Here is an 18805-nt window from a genome sequence, read left to right on the forward strand (position 1 = left end):
GTGACATGAGTTCATGTGTACTTTCTATATATAGGAATAAACATTTTCCAACCATAGTGTAATTTGATAAATGTAGAAAGGCTATGGGAATCCTATGAAATGATAATTATTCTCCCTTGTCATATCCTTTACAGATTACTGCATCTCATCATATGTATGATAAGATTATTGATTGTGCTTTTTTACCAAACAACTTGGGATATTTTAATTTTTCATGATACCGTGATGACAATTATTGATAAAATATGTGAACACCTATGCATATGGCACATTATCTTATATTATGTTATGTGTAGATTGATACTTTGATATGATTTAAATGGTGGTGTATGCATCATATAAAGTAAATATTGGATAAAATACTCCTAATTTTACGTAGTTCAATAATATTATTTACACTCATTCGATGAATATTTTTATATAATTTTTTTTCTTTAAATAAGCTTATCTGTAGAGTGGAGAAAAGAGTTATCATTTCTTAATTTTTTCTTTATATAATCTCTTTACCTCTCCGACCCACAAGATGATGAGACTTGCTCTCTAGCCAACTAATCTCGTCGATCATATAATTGTGATATGCACACACTCCCATTACGAGAATGAAATGACAGAGACGATGAGGTTAGTCCATAGATTTTATTCCTTTTGGTTAACAACTGACTATGGAGCTTGTTGTGTTCCTACCCCGACTTTCTCTGTTGCGGGCATTCCCCATATAATTTGGGAGTTGATCTGGCTTGTAGTGCCCTGACGATATTTTTTATTTTTTATTACTATACACACAAAGGAGGAGTTGGTGGTAGAGTTCCTATATGTACTTTGAAAAATCCCTCCTACAAATGAAAGAGCCAGAGTCCACCTTAGAAGGTGAGAGCTAACCTATCACACCACCGAGGTTCCACCCTACTATCATTATGACTTTGCAATATTACTCGGTTCAACTCAATTTGTGACATTTTCTCTATCTAATAATCTTTCAAAAGAGCTACTACTTGCGCTTTTGTCTTTATTGTCTATATCTCCCTTCTATTTGATTTTGCTCTATTGCTATTTCACTAGGCTCTACATAAATTGAATCAACCGTTAATATTTTACTTGCTCACTTAAGCACATGTTTAAATCTTTTGGGGTACACAAGTAGACTTAGAAAATGTATGAATTTACTTGCTCACATTTTTAAATCTCATTTTGGGTACACATGCTTTTTTTTTTTTGGTCAATGGGTACACATACTTTTAAAAGACCTATTTTTTTAATGGACTGTAGACCAGAAAATGTATAAGGCCTTATTGCAGTTCAAGCCCGTTAGTGGAAGTACGTATTTCAAAAACAACTTTGATTTTTGCCCAACCCTTGATTTTTTTATTTTACCTTTTTAGATATACTGATATTAAATGCTTGTAGATTATTATTGTAAATTTGGCACATCAGGAAATAATGTAAACTGTTTATATAATTTTTGAATAAATAAATGAAAACTAATCATTGGATCTTAATTATTTTTATTTGAAGTATCACCTAACTGAAAACAAGTAAACATGGTTGGTGTAAATTATCTTGTTTTTGTGGCACTTGAAAATCGTACGGTCGATATTTAGAGATATTTATTTTGTTTAATTAATTACTTTAAATGTGGTGTTATGTAAATGTAATAGGGTGGAAAAGGAAAGAAAATTGACTTGCACTTTGATTCATTATTATTATTATTATTATTATTATTATTATTATTATTATTATCTTTTACACTTAAAAAGAGAAAGAGAAAGAGAAAGAGAAAGAGAAAGAGAAAGAAATGAGAATATTGTCGTGAACCGGCACATGGCAACAACAATATCTTCGGATTAGAGTCTGAATTCTCAAACTCTTGTTCACTCCAACACTCCAAACCCAACAACACTGAATTCAATTCAACTGTTTCCTTCTTTTGCGGTTTTGGTTTTGAATCTAAGCCTCTAGTGTTCCGAATTTACCGCCCAATTTCCAATCATGGACTCGGTTGTTCTCCATCTCGACCGTTTCCCTCTACTCTCCGCCACTCACCGCCCAACATGGAATCCACGCGCTGCCGCTTCCTTCCGCTGCTTCCACCGCTCCCTTCCTATTCCAACCCTCCGTGGCTCGCCGCTTCTCGCTGCCAACAATTCTGTTCCGGTAATATATACATGTCTCTCCTTATTCTGTTCATGCTTGTGGCTTTCTATGTATCAAGTTCATATGCGAGCTTTGTTATAGTTGATAGCTTCGTTAGACTTAGAAATATAATAATTGTGTTATATTGAATTATTTATGTTATTTGATGGATTCAGTCTTTTTTCTTCACACATTGGGATTTTGGTCTCGTAGACCTTTTAATTATGGAGAAAATTTAGTTAAATTGCTGCTTATCGAGGTAGAGAGTGTGTTTATGTTTGAGAGGTTGCACACGCGGCAACTCCTTCCGCTCCCCTGCAGCTAGGGGCTATTATTACCGCCTGGACAATTAGACATCCAACCCATAATCGCGACGACCCAATTGCAAGAGTGGACCTTGCATTTGTGCATTCATGAGATATGACTTATGAGTCAATATGACTCGATCGATCAAAGATTGAATGACTTAGACTTGTTGACTGCGTGAATTTAGGGAACCCCTGACTGCAGGGAATCCGTTTCCTCCGCTCCCAGGGATGAACGGCGTGTTTCAATGCACTTCTAATTTCGCCAGAATCACTTATATTATAAAAAAATTCACTCACTCCTAGTATCTTCTGTCAGAATCACTTCTTCCTGATGAGTTTCCAAGCACACTATGATCCTTAAGAATAATATTTAAGGTTGATGGTGATTTATTTTGACAGCGTTTTATGATCCATCTAGCTGATCCACCTAGTGGGAGAAGACTTGTTTGTTATTAATATTGTTATTGTGTTGGGATTGATTTGTTAACCTTACTTGGTCCGAAGAATCTCAATCTTTGAATGCTGTTCTTGGCTGTCAAGAGGCACGGAACCTCCTTTGCTGGGAAGTTTGTACTTGCTAGGCCAATTTTCATGCTTTATCACGAAGAGTAGCACGAAGTCAGAGAACTAGTGTTACTAACAAATATAGATCAGCTTGATTTTTTTTGCGGGACTGATGTCAGTAGTTCACTACTTCTAAAGTCTAAATTTGCGAGAAGTGTATTAAATTTAGTGACCGGTTGACCACATTATGTGCAGCCAAAAAATGGAGTGTACACTGTTGGTGACTTTATGACAAAGAGAGAGGATTTACATGTGGTAAAGCCCACAACAACTGTGGATGAAGGTATATTTATTGCTAAGTTCATGTCTCATCTCATTTTATATTAGGTTTCTGTGATTCTAACATCTTATTTTGCAACAGCTCTGGAAATGCTTGTTGAACATAGGGTAACTGGTTTTCCCGTGATTGATGATAAGTGGAACCTAGTGAGTTATTCTTATCCATTTTCGTTTTTACATTTATTTGTTGATATGTTTTATTTGTATCTCTAGTGTATTCATTAATAAAACTCTTGTAGTTTTCCATCTTACAATTCGTTATTAGATAATTGACAAAAGAAATTAGCCACAATACTCCCGTAAAAGAAATACTAGAAATCTTTCAGCAGATATTGTTTAGAGACAATGTATCCTTCTAAAATTAAATCTGATACTTTCAACTTCTGAATGTATAAAATAATTTCTTATGGTTTAGTCGCTTGCATTGGTTCACTTGTATGTGGTGTGGAGAAGACCTGGAGAAGCATTGTTAGGATAATTGATTAGTTAGAAGATAGCCTGATAGTTAGGAGTAGAGGGAGGCCAAGGAAAATTATAGGTCAAACCATTGAGAGAGATTTGTGGTAAATGGTTTATCTGTGAACTTAATACTACTTGATAGAGCATTATGGCATCAATTAGTTCATGTAGCTGACCCCACATAATGGGAAAAGTCATTGTTAGTGTTGTTGTTGTGGTTTTAATTCCTTCTATTCTTTGTTTATACTTCCAAATTTGCACGCGATTAATTCAGCATATTATTGTAGGACAATTTGACATAGAAATAATTTTTGAAGGTTCTTTATCCTCTGTAGGTTGGTGTTGTTTCAGATTACGACTTGTTAGCACTGGACTCTATATCAGGTAAACTGATTTATCATGCACATATATATATATATATATATATATATATATATATATATATATATATATATATATATGATTAATGATATCTTCTCCATTATTAGAGGCTTGATTTTCATCTTTGTTTATTATGATTGTATCCTTTCCTGTTATACTGTTGATACGCTTAACATCGATAGTTGATTAGCCATAGTTTAGGTGGTTTCAATCCTTGATCTGACAGTGCTAACCTGAGAAGGATGAGTGGTAGAGGGCTGACTATCAACTTTTAACTCGATTATGGATGTCTATTAAGTTCAGATTAATGGTGCAGTTCTGCCTTTACAGGACATGTTATGATATTCAGAAAGTCGAGATTGTTTATGTTAATGATTTAACGCGACTAGCTTGATGAAACTTTAGAACTTAGGTGATTGACTGACTTTCCTTTTTATTTGAACAAGTGCAAACCATTTACAATGAGATTAAATTGATTATAGTGAATAATGGCTCACAGAAGATTAAATCCCTTTGCCTGTTATGAAAGGACATTTTTAATTGTTTGATGCTTTTAAAGCACTAATTCTGAATTGAGAAAGAGATTCTATTACAACACTGTTTTAATAGAGCCCAGTGCCAACGCTCCTACAGAGAGTATTTTTCTGCTCTAAAGAGTCAAATACACTTCTCACATGTCCCTTTTACTTCCCTAAACGACTACATATATTTAGATAGAGATGATGACTTCCTTTTCTGCCAATTAATGCTCTACACAACATTTGTTTTATTCTCCTACTACAATACTGCCCAACAATACACAATAACTTACAAATAAGTACCCTACATTAGACACCAGCTTACAGTTAACTGCCCTACATGGAAGTTCCGTTATTCCTTCTGGAATAAACCAATTCGATATGCAGATGTAGACTGGCAGGTGATGCTAGCGATTGGAGTGTAGTTGTGAGTCAATTTCTCAGCTGATCGTGTGAGTCATTGGAATGTAGTTTTTCAGATTTTAAGGTACATCAAAGGATCACCTAGGAAGGGGCTTATTTACATGGATAAAGGTCATAGTACTATAATTCGATATGCAGATGTAGACTGGCAGGTGATGCTTGCGATTGGAGGTCCACTTCTAGTTATTTTGTGCTTATTGGAGGAAACTTATTTTGTTGAAGAGCATGAAACGAACTTTTGTTGCATGGTCTGACACAGAAGCAAAGTTTTACTAATACTACTTTTTAGCTTTTATGTCTTAAACATTTGCTCCAAGAGTTGAATTTTTGTGAGATAGATCTATCTGAACCTGCTTGTGATAACCAATCACCTATGTATCTCTCATCACATCCAATCTTTCGTGAAAGGGCCAGACATATGGAAATTGATTGTCACTTTATTAGAGAAAAGATCCTCTTAGGCATCATCAAGACTTCTTATGTATCTCTATGGATCGATTGAGACATATTGGCTGAGTCTTTGCTCAAGCTTGGGGCAGGGATTGATTATGATTGTTATGGCGATCCTTTCCTTTTATACTCTTGGTTCATTTACCATAAATAGTTGATTAGGCATAGTTTATATTTTTTCAATTTCTCAATCCGTACTCTTTAGGGATTCTGTATAGTCATTGTGATTTATTCGTGTACCATATTGTTAATAAATACGAAAAGTATTTTTAGATTCACCACCAATTAACTTACTGAAAACCTGACAGCATTTGCATTTTGTAGTGAAGATAATATGCAATTTTTTTGGGCATGTTTATGTGTTTCTATTCTCAAGCAGGGACCCTAAGCTGAAAGAATTTTTGCAATGATGGTTTCAGGTAATGGGAGGAAGGAGAGTAGCATGTTTCCAGAAGTTGACAGTTCTTGGAAAGTATGTTAAAACTTCCATCACTAATAGTTAATTCCTCTTTACTATCATATTCTAGTATTTTCTAGACTTCAATGCAAATCCATTTAAGGAAACAAAACTTCAACTTGCTAATACTTAAGATTATAAAACAAGTTGAGTTTTAATGTGCTGGTGGTTTGGTAGTCAGGCCTTAAAGGGCTAGGCTGGCTTGAAGTCCGGCCTTAAAGAGCTAGGCTGGCTCGAATGGGAAAATCAAAATCCATACATCACAACTTACGCTTGATTTTTCTTATAACACGCAATATGATTATTTTGCAGATTTTTTTGTTTATGATAACAATTAAAGGATTAGAATATTTTGTTTATACTATTTTATCATTTTATTGCTTTTATCCTAAAACAATGTTGTCAGATTCGTAAATATCATCATTTCCTCCTTTCCTCCCAAAACCCCTTTTCCAAACAACCTATGTTGAATGCTTGAGGAATGAGGCTGTGTTTGGATAACAGCCCAAAGTATGTTTAGCCACCTGGGAATTATAATTGCCAGGAAGAGAATGTGAAATCAGGAATAGCTTACCTTCCGTTTAACGTTATTGTAAGGCAAACATACAAAGTTTGCTACTCATAGTGGTCCTATATATTTGAGTACAATACGAATGCCTCTAATAAAGGATACTTCTGCTATGTGATCTAGATATAAAAAACTACCTGTAGCATTTCAAATAACAAGTTGATTAAAAAGTTGTCAAGTTTACTAAAGCTGAAAATTGTGGTTTCTTGCAGACTTTCAATGAGGTGCAGAATCTGTTGAGTAAGACAAACGGGAAGGTAATCGGTGAATTAATGACTACTGCCCCTATGGTCGTTCGGGAGAACACCAATCTTGAGGATGCTGCCAGGTTCCTTCATCTTTCTCCTTAGTCTCTTTGTTTCTGAAAAAAATGGTTGTTCTTTCATGGTTATTGAGACATATAGAAATAGAAGAGAGATAAGTGAGATATATGATAAGTGATCTAAGAAAAAAGAGATACGAAGAGGAAATATGTGTTAATACGATGAAAAAGAAAGTGAGTACTAATGGAATGGAAGAGAAAATTGTTGTAAATATATAATAGTTGATTACAAAATGAAAGTACTTGATAGTAGATTGACACTCTAAATCCACCCTCCACCTTGAAGGAGATAGAAATAAAAGAGACTAGACAGATGAAGGAGACAGATATGTGTTTGTTTTTTAGTTAGGGTTCTGTTTTCTCACATTGGAAATTCAAAATGTCAAATTCAGCATTCCTATGCATTAAACGTAAACGAAGGTGTAAGGTTCCGTTTATTTGACATCCAACTAAAAACAAACTTGATGGAAATGAGATGAAAGAAAATGTTACTGTGAATATATAATACTAGTAGTTACAAAACTATCACCTTATAAACGCTATTTTTATTATTTCCTCAACAAATCTTAAAAAATAAGAAATAATATTTTTATAACTAAATTAAAAAAAAAAAAAAACTTGATGCCTTTATCTTGTCAACTTTTATTTCCCAGTGTATTCTAATCTGCCACTCAAGAAGATAACCTTATTTAAATGCCTATCTTCAGGTTGTTGCTAGAAACAAAGTTTAGACGCCTTCCAGTTGTAGATTCTGAAGGTAGACTGGTAAGAGACTCCTCTATTCTGTTTTGTTTTTTATTACTACTAGTATTATTTTTGTATTTCTAAAGTCTGATTATATATTATCTGAAGGTTGGGATTATCACCAGAGGAAATGTTGTAGGAGCCGCTCTTCAAATTAAACGAGCTATCCAAAACAAAGCATGATAGGATTTAGAAGACCATTCATTAAATAAATTGCTGGTTTTCTTGATAGTGATTTGAATTAAGTGGCAGAATATTGCTTGAATTAGAATTAAAATTTTGGCTTAGGCATGTATGTAATATGTATTATATCTCATGTTGTTTTAGCACCACACGAATGTTTGTCATTGGATATTGTCATTCATAATATTTTCATTACTACAATTTATTAGGACCGCCTCAGTGATAATGATGTTGTCAATTCGCATCATTAATTACATGTCAAAGACTAAGGATGATTTAATTTCAAACACAAATTTCAACCGGCATCAATCTAATCTAATCTACTTCTGAACTAGACTTGTAGTACTACTCATTTTAAATCGGTTAGTGGTTGAGCTGAACCGATGACCCATCACTAATAAAATCCATGACTACGTGCTCAACAGAACGGTTGACAATAACAGATTGAGACCTCTTGTTGTTGTCAATGTCGGTTCCCAATTCTTCACCCCTGTTAAAGTTCTTCGTTTGGTAACACAAACCGCCCAAGTTAACCATTCATTTACTCTCTCCATGTTAATTGGTGCGCTTCCAATTTAGAAAGAAACAAACTCCTAAATAAACGAGCTTGAGGTTCTTGTCTTCTTCCCTTGTTCTCTTATTCTAACATGTCTTAGCAGTAATTTTCCTTCTCTCTCTCTGATAAAATCACCTTTTGGATTCGTATCGTATCTTTAATGTGGGAGATTAGCTTAACATAGATCAATTAAAGCCACACTTACGTCAAGCACTATGTAATCTACAGCTAAAAATCATATAAACTAATGATAAAAGATCTCTAATACTCCGCTAAAGATGGACTAGCCCTTTGCCACAAATGAAAAGTGGTTATAGATGCAAGCGAAACAACTATGGGGTACAGCTAACATCAAATCAGAAATCCTTAACAAAAGATAGTATTTGTTAATCAATTGAGGAGGAGCTGTAATTTTGCATTCACATGCACACATCTCTTTCTCTCGTTTTCTTTTCTTTTTTTCATTTGTATTTTATGTTTTGTTTCGATACAATTGTGTGTAGGATTTGACTACTAATAGAAATTAAAGAAAAAAAATCTTGGACGACAGAACCGATTAACCGACCCCATTATCCATCATTATCAAAAACAGAGAAGAGAAGTGGCCATTGCATTTTCCCTTCCCTTCACACTGGCCCATTTCATTTTGCCAATTGCCATTCACAACACAAATAATCAAGAAACAGTGCAGAACTAGAAAAATACCTAACTCTCAATCTTATCACTTTTTAGAAGTTATTATTATTACTTTAGTGGTTAGCATGGTTCCCTCTCACTTTTCCACCCAACTGCTGGCCACCGTAGGCCATTCCTGTCTCCTTCCTCCATCCATTTCCCTTCACTCCCACATTCTTTTCCTTTCTGACTATACCATCTTAGCTTTCATCCCAAAAATTCCTATTTTCCACCGACTTTCTTCACATAAAAGACATAAATGGAAGCTTTTTCAACAAATAAAAAAAAACACCATCAGAATCAAAGGAACAGAAGCTAAGGAATTTATCATCTGCCTCTTGTTGAAACATGAAGATAACTAAACTAAAGCCACAACAAAAACTAAGAAGAAAAAGATTCTACTAATAGATACTAGTTAATTTACATTTAAACAATTTTACAACGCCAAAATTTCTCCTGTAAAATCTAAAAAAAAAAAGAGAAAAGAAAAGAAGGAAGAGATACAGTACAGTAATCCATAACAGTAACACCAACATCAAAGGCCTCATCAACAAAGATCAATTTGCTTCAGCCGTCATGTAACCTCCATGGCGCATGTTAGCAACCACCACCGACCCAGAAAAAAAAGACAGCATCATTTCACTTTCTTCTCAGCTCACATCCCATTCATCCGAACTCTCGGGTTCTGGTAATTTATTCAGGTCAACCCGCTCCGCAAAATCTCCAGACCCGCCGCCTCCACCGCCTATGAGAAGCTCCGGCACCGGCGCCGCACGAGGGTGGTGGTTGTGGTGGGGAAGGGGAAGAGTTGCCGACTGGAGAGCATCGACTCTGGCACCGACCTCTGTCGCTTTCTTCCTGATAAAAGCTGCCGACATATCGCAGTCGCCGCCAACGAAGGCGGCGCGTTCTCCGGCAAGAAGCTCCGGGAAGTTGAGGCGCGCGGAGGGTCCCCGGAGGTAGAAAACGGCGGTGTCGTAGGCTCTGGCGGCGGCGACAGGGGTGGAGTATGAACCGAGCCAAATCCTGGAACGCTTGTTTGGTTCTCTGATTTCAGCAACCCACTTCCCCCACTTCCTCATCCTGATTCCTTTGTACCTTCTCTCAGCACCACCTTCCACACCACCACCACCTCTCTTCCCTCCTCCTCCTTCACCCTTCATCTTCTTCTTCCTTCTCTCCCTGGTTTGTTTCAGAGGTCAGAATCAAGAGAGAGAAAGAAAGTTGAAGAAAAATGAAAAATCTAAGAAAAAGGGGTTGTTAAATGGGAAAGAAGGAATGGATTTTTGGATTGAAGAATTGAAGATGAATGGTTCATTCATGCGAGCGAGGACTCACCCACTAAGGTTTGTCATCTGGGTAAGCCTCCACGTTGGTTTCTTTCTTTCAAACCCCACCTCCTCTATCTTCCTTTTATATTTATTCTTGGGCTCATACTAATATTAGTCCCGAATTTCGTAAGCGAGTTTGATTTTAATGTTTCCTCAGAAAAATTATGTTTAAAAACGGTCATTTTATAACTACGAGCTATTTTCAATCTGCACTAAACATAATTTTTCTCAAAAGAAATAGAATCGAACTCACTTATGAAATCAGAGACTAATTTAACTATTAATCTCTTTATTTTTTTATCACCAAATGAATTATACAAAGCAACAAAACAAACAAGATAATCACTACTACTGTTTTTTCTTCTTGTTTGTTAATTGAATTTATTAAATTCACCGACAAAATCACTCTCTTGCCTTTTTTATTTTCCACTGACAGAAAAAATCTATTTTGTTTTGGAGTAGTATTAATGGCTTTCCCTTTCACCGTTTGGTGCTACTATTTATTTATAATCCTAATTCTAAGCCGTCCTTTTAATTTCTCTATGGTTGTATCGATTTAATGTATCTATATCATCACATACCACCGAGCGTGTACAAGAACAACTATATTAAAATAAAATTATGTTTTCTTTAACGAACTGTTTAAGTTTTGAGATAATAGATTGTTTGATAATCAGAGTTTTATTCGTCTAGACTTTTGGCCCGGGTTCGATCCCCTCTGAGGTAAAAAATGATACCGTTGTGGCCAGGGACATCACTACCGTATCCCGAGCCAAATTAGTCACGTGGGTTTTTTTTTTCCCGTTGAGACCGGTGGCTAAATGACAAAAAAAAAACTTAAATTCAATCTTGCTTAATTAATATAAAATTATTTATGTGAATCTTGCACTTATCTAACAATTTAAACTTCTAGGATAATTGTTCGTTTGATACTAACTTATGTGCGTTTTTGTTTAGTTTAAGCAAAAGCCTCAATCTAAAGTACTCCCTCCGGTCCTATTTATAAGCATGAAAGAGAAGAAAAATCTTGGTCCTTTTTATAAGAACCAAATGAAAGTTTGAGCTATATTAATTAATTTTTTCCAATGATGCCCTTATTAATTCTAACTTGTAAAATGTGTCTCATTAATTATTCTCTCTCTTTTCCACTTTCCAACACTAATAACAAAGGGTAATTTTGGAAGTTCATTTTAATTTAAGACAAATTTAATGCATTTTATCTAGTTTAACTACATTTCTTAAACTATGTGAATTTTTTTTTTGTTGCTTATAAATAGGACCGGAGGGAGTACAACACATCTAATAGATATCTCGAATTTAAATATGTCTTTATGCATTACATACTTGATAGAAATAGTTTTACCGTCAAAAACTCAACCATAATATATTGTCTCAATAGAAAATATTATTTTTTTAGTACATTAAAAAGAAAAAGATATATTGCGTTCTCCAGAAATTTGATCAATTGATCTTGTACCTCTCTCACCCAACCCATTTATCTCATAATTCTTATTATTTGAGCTATTATTCGAAGAAAAAAAATGGTAATTTAAGAAAAAGGCAATAATACATATATAAAATTTCTCACAAATATTTTACATCATTTCTACATTAAGATAAAAATATATGTTATGCGTCTATTTAAAATGAGTTTAATTTTGATGCACCGACGGTGTAAAGTTTTTTTTTACAACGTCAACCAATCAAATTTCAAGGATGTGAGAAAATCTCTCTTTTTATTTAATTTCATTAATTGACGTGGTATATCCTTGAAATCTGATTGGTTGACGGTCGGTGCATCAAGCTTTTTCTCATTTAAAATATACTAATATGTATAATTCTAAACACTTTAGCTTTGTTTGTTATAGGAAAGGAAAAAAAGAAGTGACGTTAGTAGAGAGAAAGATAATAAATTTTGTAAGTTATCTATCTATAAACTCTATAAAGGAAGAGTTTTAGCAACCTAGGGGTAAATCTGTCAATCAACAAATAATTTTAAAGGCAAGGAAGCTTGATCATGGATATTTTGGTAAAAATCCCTTTTATTTCACTTGGATTTGATCTCAGCCGTTGATTCACCATAAGTTATTATTTATGGATCAAATCTTGGCCGTGTAAATCCTGCAGCAATCTTGATCTCATGCTAAAATTCGCTGATGTTTTGGTTTCCCTTTTCACCCGTTTTCATTCTACCAGCGCTTTTAAATCGCTAGCACGTTCTCCCTTTCATATCTTTCTTCCGTTTTCCTTCGATCTTGTGTGAGCAGAACCGGAACAGAGCACGGACGAGGCGAGGCAGAGCACGAACGAGGCGAAGCAGATGAGATTGAAGGCAGATTTCAATCTTCTGGGCTTTGGTTCTTTTCTTTTCTTTCGTCTTTCTGAGCTTTGTGAGTATCTGATTGTTGTTTTTTTAGGGGTTCTTTGCTTCTTGCAGAAATTGGTGGAATGATCTTGGGTTTAGGGTTTCTGCCGCTCTTTCGATCATCAGGATTTGGTCTGGACAGTCTTCCTTCCAAGGTTCCCTTTCCAGGTTTAGGGTTTTCGTTTTGGTAATTTCAGCTTTCACCCACTACCATTGCATGTTTTGTTCTCTGTCATCTGAATCCTTGATCTTTCAACGTTTTAACTTATATTCGATTATCCATCTTTATTATTTCAGATTAATCTGAACCAGAGCATGTCATTTCCGTCATCATCGTCCAGGTCTGGCGCTTTAACTCTTTTCTTTCTCTCTATGTTGTTTTTATTGTGCTAATTTGATTTTTTATGTTTCATGTTTTTGATTTGTTTGAGAAGCTGTTTATGTCAGCATTATGAATATGAGGTCTCACTAAGAAAATAGAGTTGGAAAGTGTGGAATAGGGTTTACAGTAGTGTTAGAGGAAGAGAGCTAATATATGATGAATAATCTAAAATAGATTTTTTGAACTGCGGCTCTTCCGACAGCGGACTGACATTGTTATTCCTGATTTCACCTATTGACAAGTATAGGTTTTCTTTTTTCAATTTCATGTTTTTGAAGTCTCCGTTTTTTCTTTGCACTTGATTTTCTATAGTTTTCATTGTACTGAGCCTGTTTTGGAAAACTTCTTTTGGTTGTTATGGATCTTAGGGTTGACTGGACCTTGAACCTTGGCCTGTGCTAAAATTCTAATAGGACTCTCCTTAGATCAAGATGATAGCAAGGAGCTTCTCTCATGGGCAATAAGAGTTCTAGCCAATCCAAATGACACCATTGTAGTTGTGCACGTTCTTGGTGAGTCACTATTTTTCTACCCAAAATAAGTTTGCAGCTCAATTTAGCTATTGAATAATTTTTTGATACTAATTCACTAACTGAACATTATAACATCATTGATGGACACACAGATCAAACCATCTATTCATAGTTTGAATGTTTAGTGTTGTAAATTTGTAATAGCATGTAAGTTTGTTAAATTGCAGTTGCTGAGGATAAGAAGAAGCGCATCTCGGTTAGAAGAAGGCAATCACAGCTTAGGCAGGCAAAAGCATATGTTATATCTATAGTTGCTGACTTCTTTAACATCAAGATGATAGCAAGGAGCTTCTCTCATGGGCAATGATAGTTCTAGCCAATCCAAATGGCACCATTGTGGCTGTGCACGTTCTTGGTTAGTCACTATTTTTCTACCCAAGATAAGTTTGCGGCTCAATTTAGCTATTGAATAATTTTTTAATACTAATTCACAAACTGAACATTATAACATCATTGATGAACACAGATCAAACCATCTATTCATAGTTTGAATGTTTAGTGTTGTAATCAACTTCTTTTGGTTGTTATGGATCTTAAGATTGACTGGACCTTGAACCTTGGCATGTGCTTCGGGATAGATGCTGCGAGGAGATTATTCAGTAGCCTGAAATTGCATTTTCCCTCTGTTGGTTGCTGCCTGGGATCATGGTTGAGAAGGAGCTTTTAGTTTGTTGTTTCATTGGCTGGCTGTGTATTAAGTAGGCATGTGGCAGGGCTGGCTAATTTATTGTTGTTCCTTGCTGCCAGTGTTAGTTTTTTTCCCCAGTGGTGGTCTTTGTGTTCTGATGTGTGCTCTGTTCTGTTTGATGTTTTTCCTTTATCCGTCCTTTCACTTTTGCTGTACAGTTACAGCCTTCATCTTTCTTTTCTTCTGCTTTGTACTTAATTATTGGGTTGTAGTGCCCCCTTAAGTACTACCTTATTATATATACTCATTATTTAGCCTTCCAAAAAAAAAAATTATTGTCCACCCTTTAAAAGTTTAGTTTTTGGCTTGGCTTTGCAGTTCATGGCTTCTTCCTCTTTCCTCTCCTGCGAATTTACCCCTGGGCCTATATGTCAAATGAGAGTTTAGTATGGAATTGCAGATATGCTCATGGTATTTAATTTAACAAAAAACTTTTTTTTTCATTTGGAGTTCAAGGATGATTATGACATTGGGGAATAGTTAAGCCTTTTTGCAATGCATGCCAATGAGTATATAGTTTCTGAAAAGTTTCTTTTCATGACTCTTTCTAGATTCTTTTGTCTATCCAGTTACTCACTACCTATTTATTTGTTGGCTTACTGCAAAAAAATTCAGGATACAAATCTCATGCTTTTGTGTTCATTGCTTTCACACTTAGTGGCCTCCCAGGCACTGGGAACCAAATGAGTCCAATATGTTACCAACAAGAACCGAGCACAATGCAGGTTGTGCCAAGAAGAAGTCAATGGTGGAGCACACACAAGAGGATCATGAAGCTCACACATGGGAACATCAAATACAGTACCAAGTCAAGATCCCAGAGAATGTGCAACTGCATGTGTTTAGTGAAGCTCCATCCTCAAGCCCATCTTCATCTTCCTGCCACAGTCCTGTTGTTGCCAAATTTCTCAGATTGAAATTACAAGTTGAGATGATGAAGGGTCTCAAACAGTACTCTTTGTGGCAGGAGAATGTGAAATCAAGCTAACATTAATTTTAAAGTGATCCATGTTTATTTATCATAAAAAAGTGATCCATGTTTATGATATAATAGAGACATGTTATTGACTTTGTGTTGTTATGCTATAAAGATGATTCGACATTTGTGAATGTCATATGTTACATTATCACATACTATTTTTTATTAGGGCTTATTTTATACGTAATAAGTTATTGCCTCTTACATATATGTAATACCTATCCTTATGCTTGCCAAATAAGTATAATAAAATTGGACCGTAACTGAATTTAATCATGCTCTTTTTTGTACTACTTAATCTTAAGTTGAGAGTGCATTGGTGACAACAATCAGCAGAGCAAATATTTCAATTTCTCTGTTGGCCAAGTTTGCATTTTGACACAATGGTAATTCATTCCCCTGCTAAAATTCTAATAGGACTCTCCTTAGATCAAGATGATAGATAGCAAGGAGCTTCTCTCATGGGCAATAAGAGTTCTAGCCAATCCAAATGACACAATTGTGGCTGTTCATGTTCTTGGCTAGTCACTATATTTCTACCCAAAATAAGTTTGCAGCTCAATTTAGCTATTGAATAATTTTTTAATACTAATTCACAAACTGAACATTATAACATCATTGATGGACACACAGATCAAACATTCTATTCATAGTTTGAATGTTTAGTGTTGAAAATTTGTAATAGCATGTAAGTTTGTTAAATTGCAGTTGCTGCTGAGGATAAGAAGAAGCCCATCTCGGTTAGAAGAAGGCAATCACAGCTTATGCAGGCAAAAGCATATGTTATATCTGTGCTTGCTGACTTCTTTAATATATATTGTTGGATGCTTATTGTTTGTGCCTTATATCTGGTGCTAAATGTATATATACTTTCACTGTTAAAAAAATATTACAAAAAATTGTAACTGATATAAATTATTGAACAAATGATTTCATTGAATTAGAACATAGGGAAGTTAGCAAGGTCATGGAATCTCAATGAGATTTTAGTGAGGCTTACAATTGAACAATAAAGGTGCATAAATTACTAGATTAATTTTTTAAAGAAATATTGTTAGGAGAGTTACAAAGTGATGGAATCCCAAGGGAATTTTAATGAAGGTTGCAGTTGAATATTAAACACCATTAAGCTTATTAAAAATGAAATTGATGTCAATTAACCACCTAGTACACAGCTATGAAAAATCTAAAAGGAAAATAAGAATGATCCAGCTTCCTAGGAAAAATAGATTGACAAAAAATTCTAATTTCAATCAACCACTTAACTCACGTTTCAAGTCCAATACATTATGTGATAAATTAGTATTTATTAGTCTATTTAAAATTTAATTTATACTTGCCTTTTGGTTCCTTTCTTTGAAGTTAGAATCCACACTCCTGAGCTCTATATATAGATACAATAGTATGTGCATAGACATCAGAGCAAGAGCTAATATTTTGTCATGGCTAACTCCATAGGTTCATATTCTGTCATGTCTCACTCTGTCCCTCCCTTTGCATTTGCGATTCTGCACACTGAGTCACAGGTAATGGTTGATTGTGTTTCTCTCTTATATTTTTACAAAAATGTGAAATATTACGTCCTCAATTTTATTATCAATCAAATAATGTCAATTGCAAAAACAAAACTCACCTATTCTTAGCGCAACAATGTTATTTCAACTAGCTGAGATACACTAATCAATAAAGACAAAAATAATATTAATCTTCAATTTAAAACAACATTGAAAATTTGACTATGGTTATTTTGGTAAAAATGCAAATTATTCTCCCAGATTCAATCACAGTCGTCCGTTTCATAGCAATCTCATTGTCTTTTTGCATTCCCAAAAGCATTTACTAAACTTAATTGTAAAATCAATGCATTCATTCAAGGGGGTTATAAAAACCTGTGAAGAGACCTTCAATATTCTTCCTTTTTTTTAAACCTTCTATCTTCTTCAAAGCTTAAACTACAAGTATAAATATCCCTTTGCTCCATACTTTTTTTGGCCAATTTTCTTACCTTTATCTTTGCGATTTTTTTAAACTTTTATTTTTTTTATTTTTCTTACCTTTATAAACGCAAGGGTCAAAGTAACAACACAAAAAAAAAACAAAAATTGAATAAAAAGAAAACATAAGAACTCATAGTCTAATTTTTTAGGCTTAAATATGTTGGGGGCCCCTATAAAATAGGGGTCCTTTGGTTTAAGCCCCTACAAAATTTTTTCTTAGGAATAAGCCCCTAATGAGAAAATAATATATAGTGATAAGCCCCTGCCGTCAACTTCCGTTAAAAAATATATGAGTCAGCAAACGGAGCTGACGTGGACCTTTGCCACCTCATCAAGTGGGCCCACAAGCTGCTGACGTGGAAATGAGAAGAGAAATATGAAAATGCCAAATGTGGGATTTGAACCCAAGACCTAGAACATAATGGGCAACATCCTTCCCACTAGGCTACAAGCTGCATCATTAGTATAAGTGCAAAATTTAATATATATCTTATTTAAACTGAAGCTGCTAATATTTCAACCAAAAATTTAAAAATGTCCTAAGCATGATTTGAACCCAAAACATAGAGGTTCATGGAGGAGGCTCTAACCACTAAGTCAATGCCTAATTTATGCATGTATTTTTAGCGCAAAACTAAATATATATTTAAAAACAAACTGATAATGCTAAATAAATTTGATGTGGTAGATCTAAAAATTACATTTTTAGGCTCTTAGACGCTCTTATATAATGTATCAATTTGAAACAAAATAAAATATTAAATGTAAATAGAAAAACATATTTACAAAACTTTAAAACGTAAAAAAGTTAAATCTTACAAATTTATTAGAGTTCATATATTGACTTTTTTTAAGTACTAATGAGTATATATACTGAAAGAACAAAATAATAGTTTTTTATGATTTAAGTGGGGTTGAATTCTTGTTCTTTTTTTTACATAATATATATATATATATATATATATATATATATTGTTGTGCGCATGAATAACAAAATGAGCCAGTGGCTCAATTGTAAGGACATTGAGTATGATCCTCCATTTATGGTGTTCGAATCCTGATTATGGTGTTTTTAAAAAAAATTGTTAGTTTAAATGAGATATATATCAAATTTTGCACTTGTATTAAAGATGCAGCTTGTAGCCTAGTGGGAAGGATGTTGCCCATTATGCTCTAAGTCTTGGGTTCAAATCCCACATTTGACATTTTCATATTTCTCTTCTCATTTCCACGTCAACAGCTTGTGGGCCCACTTGATGAGGTGGCAAAGGTCCACGTCAGCTCCGTTTGCTGACTCATATATTTTTTAACGGAAGTTGACGGCAGGGGCTTATCACTATATATTATTTTCTCATTAGGGGCTTATTCCCAAGAAAAAATTTTGTAGGGGCTTAAACCAAAGGAACCCTATTTTATAGGGGCCTCCAACATATTTAAGCCAATTTTTTATAATCTTTTAATCAATAAAATATATTTAAATAAAAACATATTAAACAAAAAACACCGAAAATTA

At 34.4% G+C, this 18805-nt stretch overlaps 2 protein-coding genes and 1 long non-coding RNA gene across 3 annotated transcripts; 2 read left to right on the top strand and 1 right to left on the bottom strand.

Annotated features, from left to right (window-relative positions):
* The first annotated feature begins 1772 nt into the window (after positions 1–1772).
* LOC130740850 (CBS domain-containing protein CBSX1, chloroplastic-like) lies at positions 1773–7987 on the top strand. The gene is made up of 8 exons (XM_057593561.1): positions 1773–2151; positions 3198–3285; positions 3364–3428; positions 4076–4124; positions 5932–5984; positions 6750–6865; positions 7567–7624; positions 7712–7987. The coding sequence occupies exons 1-8, from the start codon at positions 1987–1989 to the stop codon at positions 7784–7786; spliced, it is 669 nt and encodes a 222-aa protein (XP_057449544.1). The 5' UTR covers positions 1773–1986; the 3' UTR covers positions 7787–7987.
* Positions 7988–9333: 1346 nt separating this feature from the next.
* Positions 9334–10409, bottom strand: LOC130740851 (ethylene-responsive transcription factor ERF011). The gene has a single exon (XM_057593562.1). It carries the CDS (start codon positions 10178–10180, stop codon positions 9668–9670), a length of 513 nt encoding a protein of 170 aa, XP_057449545.1. The 5' UTR covers positions 10181–10409; the 3' UTR covers positions 9334–9667.
* Positions 10410–12618: 2209 nt separating this feature from the next.
* On the top strand, positions 12619–13584 carry LOC130740852 (uncharacterized). Its single transcript, XR_009020272.1, has 3 exons — positions 12619–12900; positions 13011–13054; positions 13464–13584. It is a non-coding gene; the product is annotated as an uncharacterized LOC130740852 (long non-coding RNA).
* The last annotated feature ends 5221 nt before the right edge of the window (positions 13585–18805 follow it).

Source organism: Lotus japonicus, chromosome 2 (genome assembly GCF_012489685.1).
Source record: "Lotus japonicus ecotype B-129 chromosome 2, LjGifu_v1.2".
NCBI classification, from domain to species: domain Eukaryota; kingdom Viridiplantae; phylum Streptophyta; class Magnoliopsida; order Fabales; family Fabaceae; genus Lotus; species Lotus japonicus.

What these genes read in the sequence shown, in the direction of transcription:
- LOC130740851 (XM_057593562.1), bottom strand. Translation starts at nt 10,180, where the DNA reads ATGAAGGGTGAAGGAGGAGGAGGGAAGAGAGGTGGTGGTGGTGTGGAA.
- LOC130740850 (XM_057593561.1), top strand. Translation starts at nt 1,987, where the DNA reads ATGGACTCGGTTGTTCTCCATCTCGACCGTTTCCCTCTACTCTCCGCC. An exon ending in TTGATGATAAGTGGAACCTA is followed by an intron (nt 3,429 to 4,075) that starts GTGAGTTATTCT and finishes TATCCTCTGTAG; the next exon opens with GTTGGTGTTGTTTCAGATTA. An exon ending in AAGTTGACAGTTCTTGGAAA is followed by an intron (nt 5,985 to 6,749) that starts GTATGTTAAAAC and finishes GGTTTCTTGCAG; the next exon opens with ACTTTCAATGAGGTGCAGAA.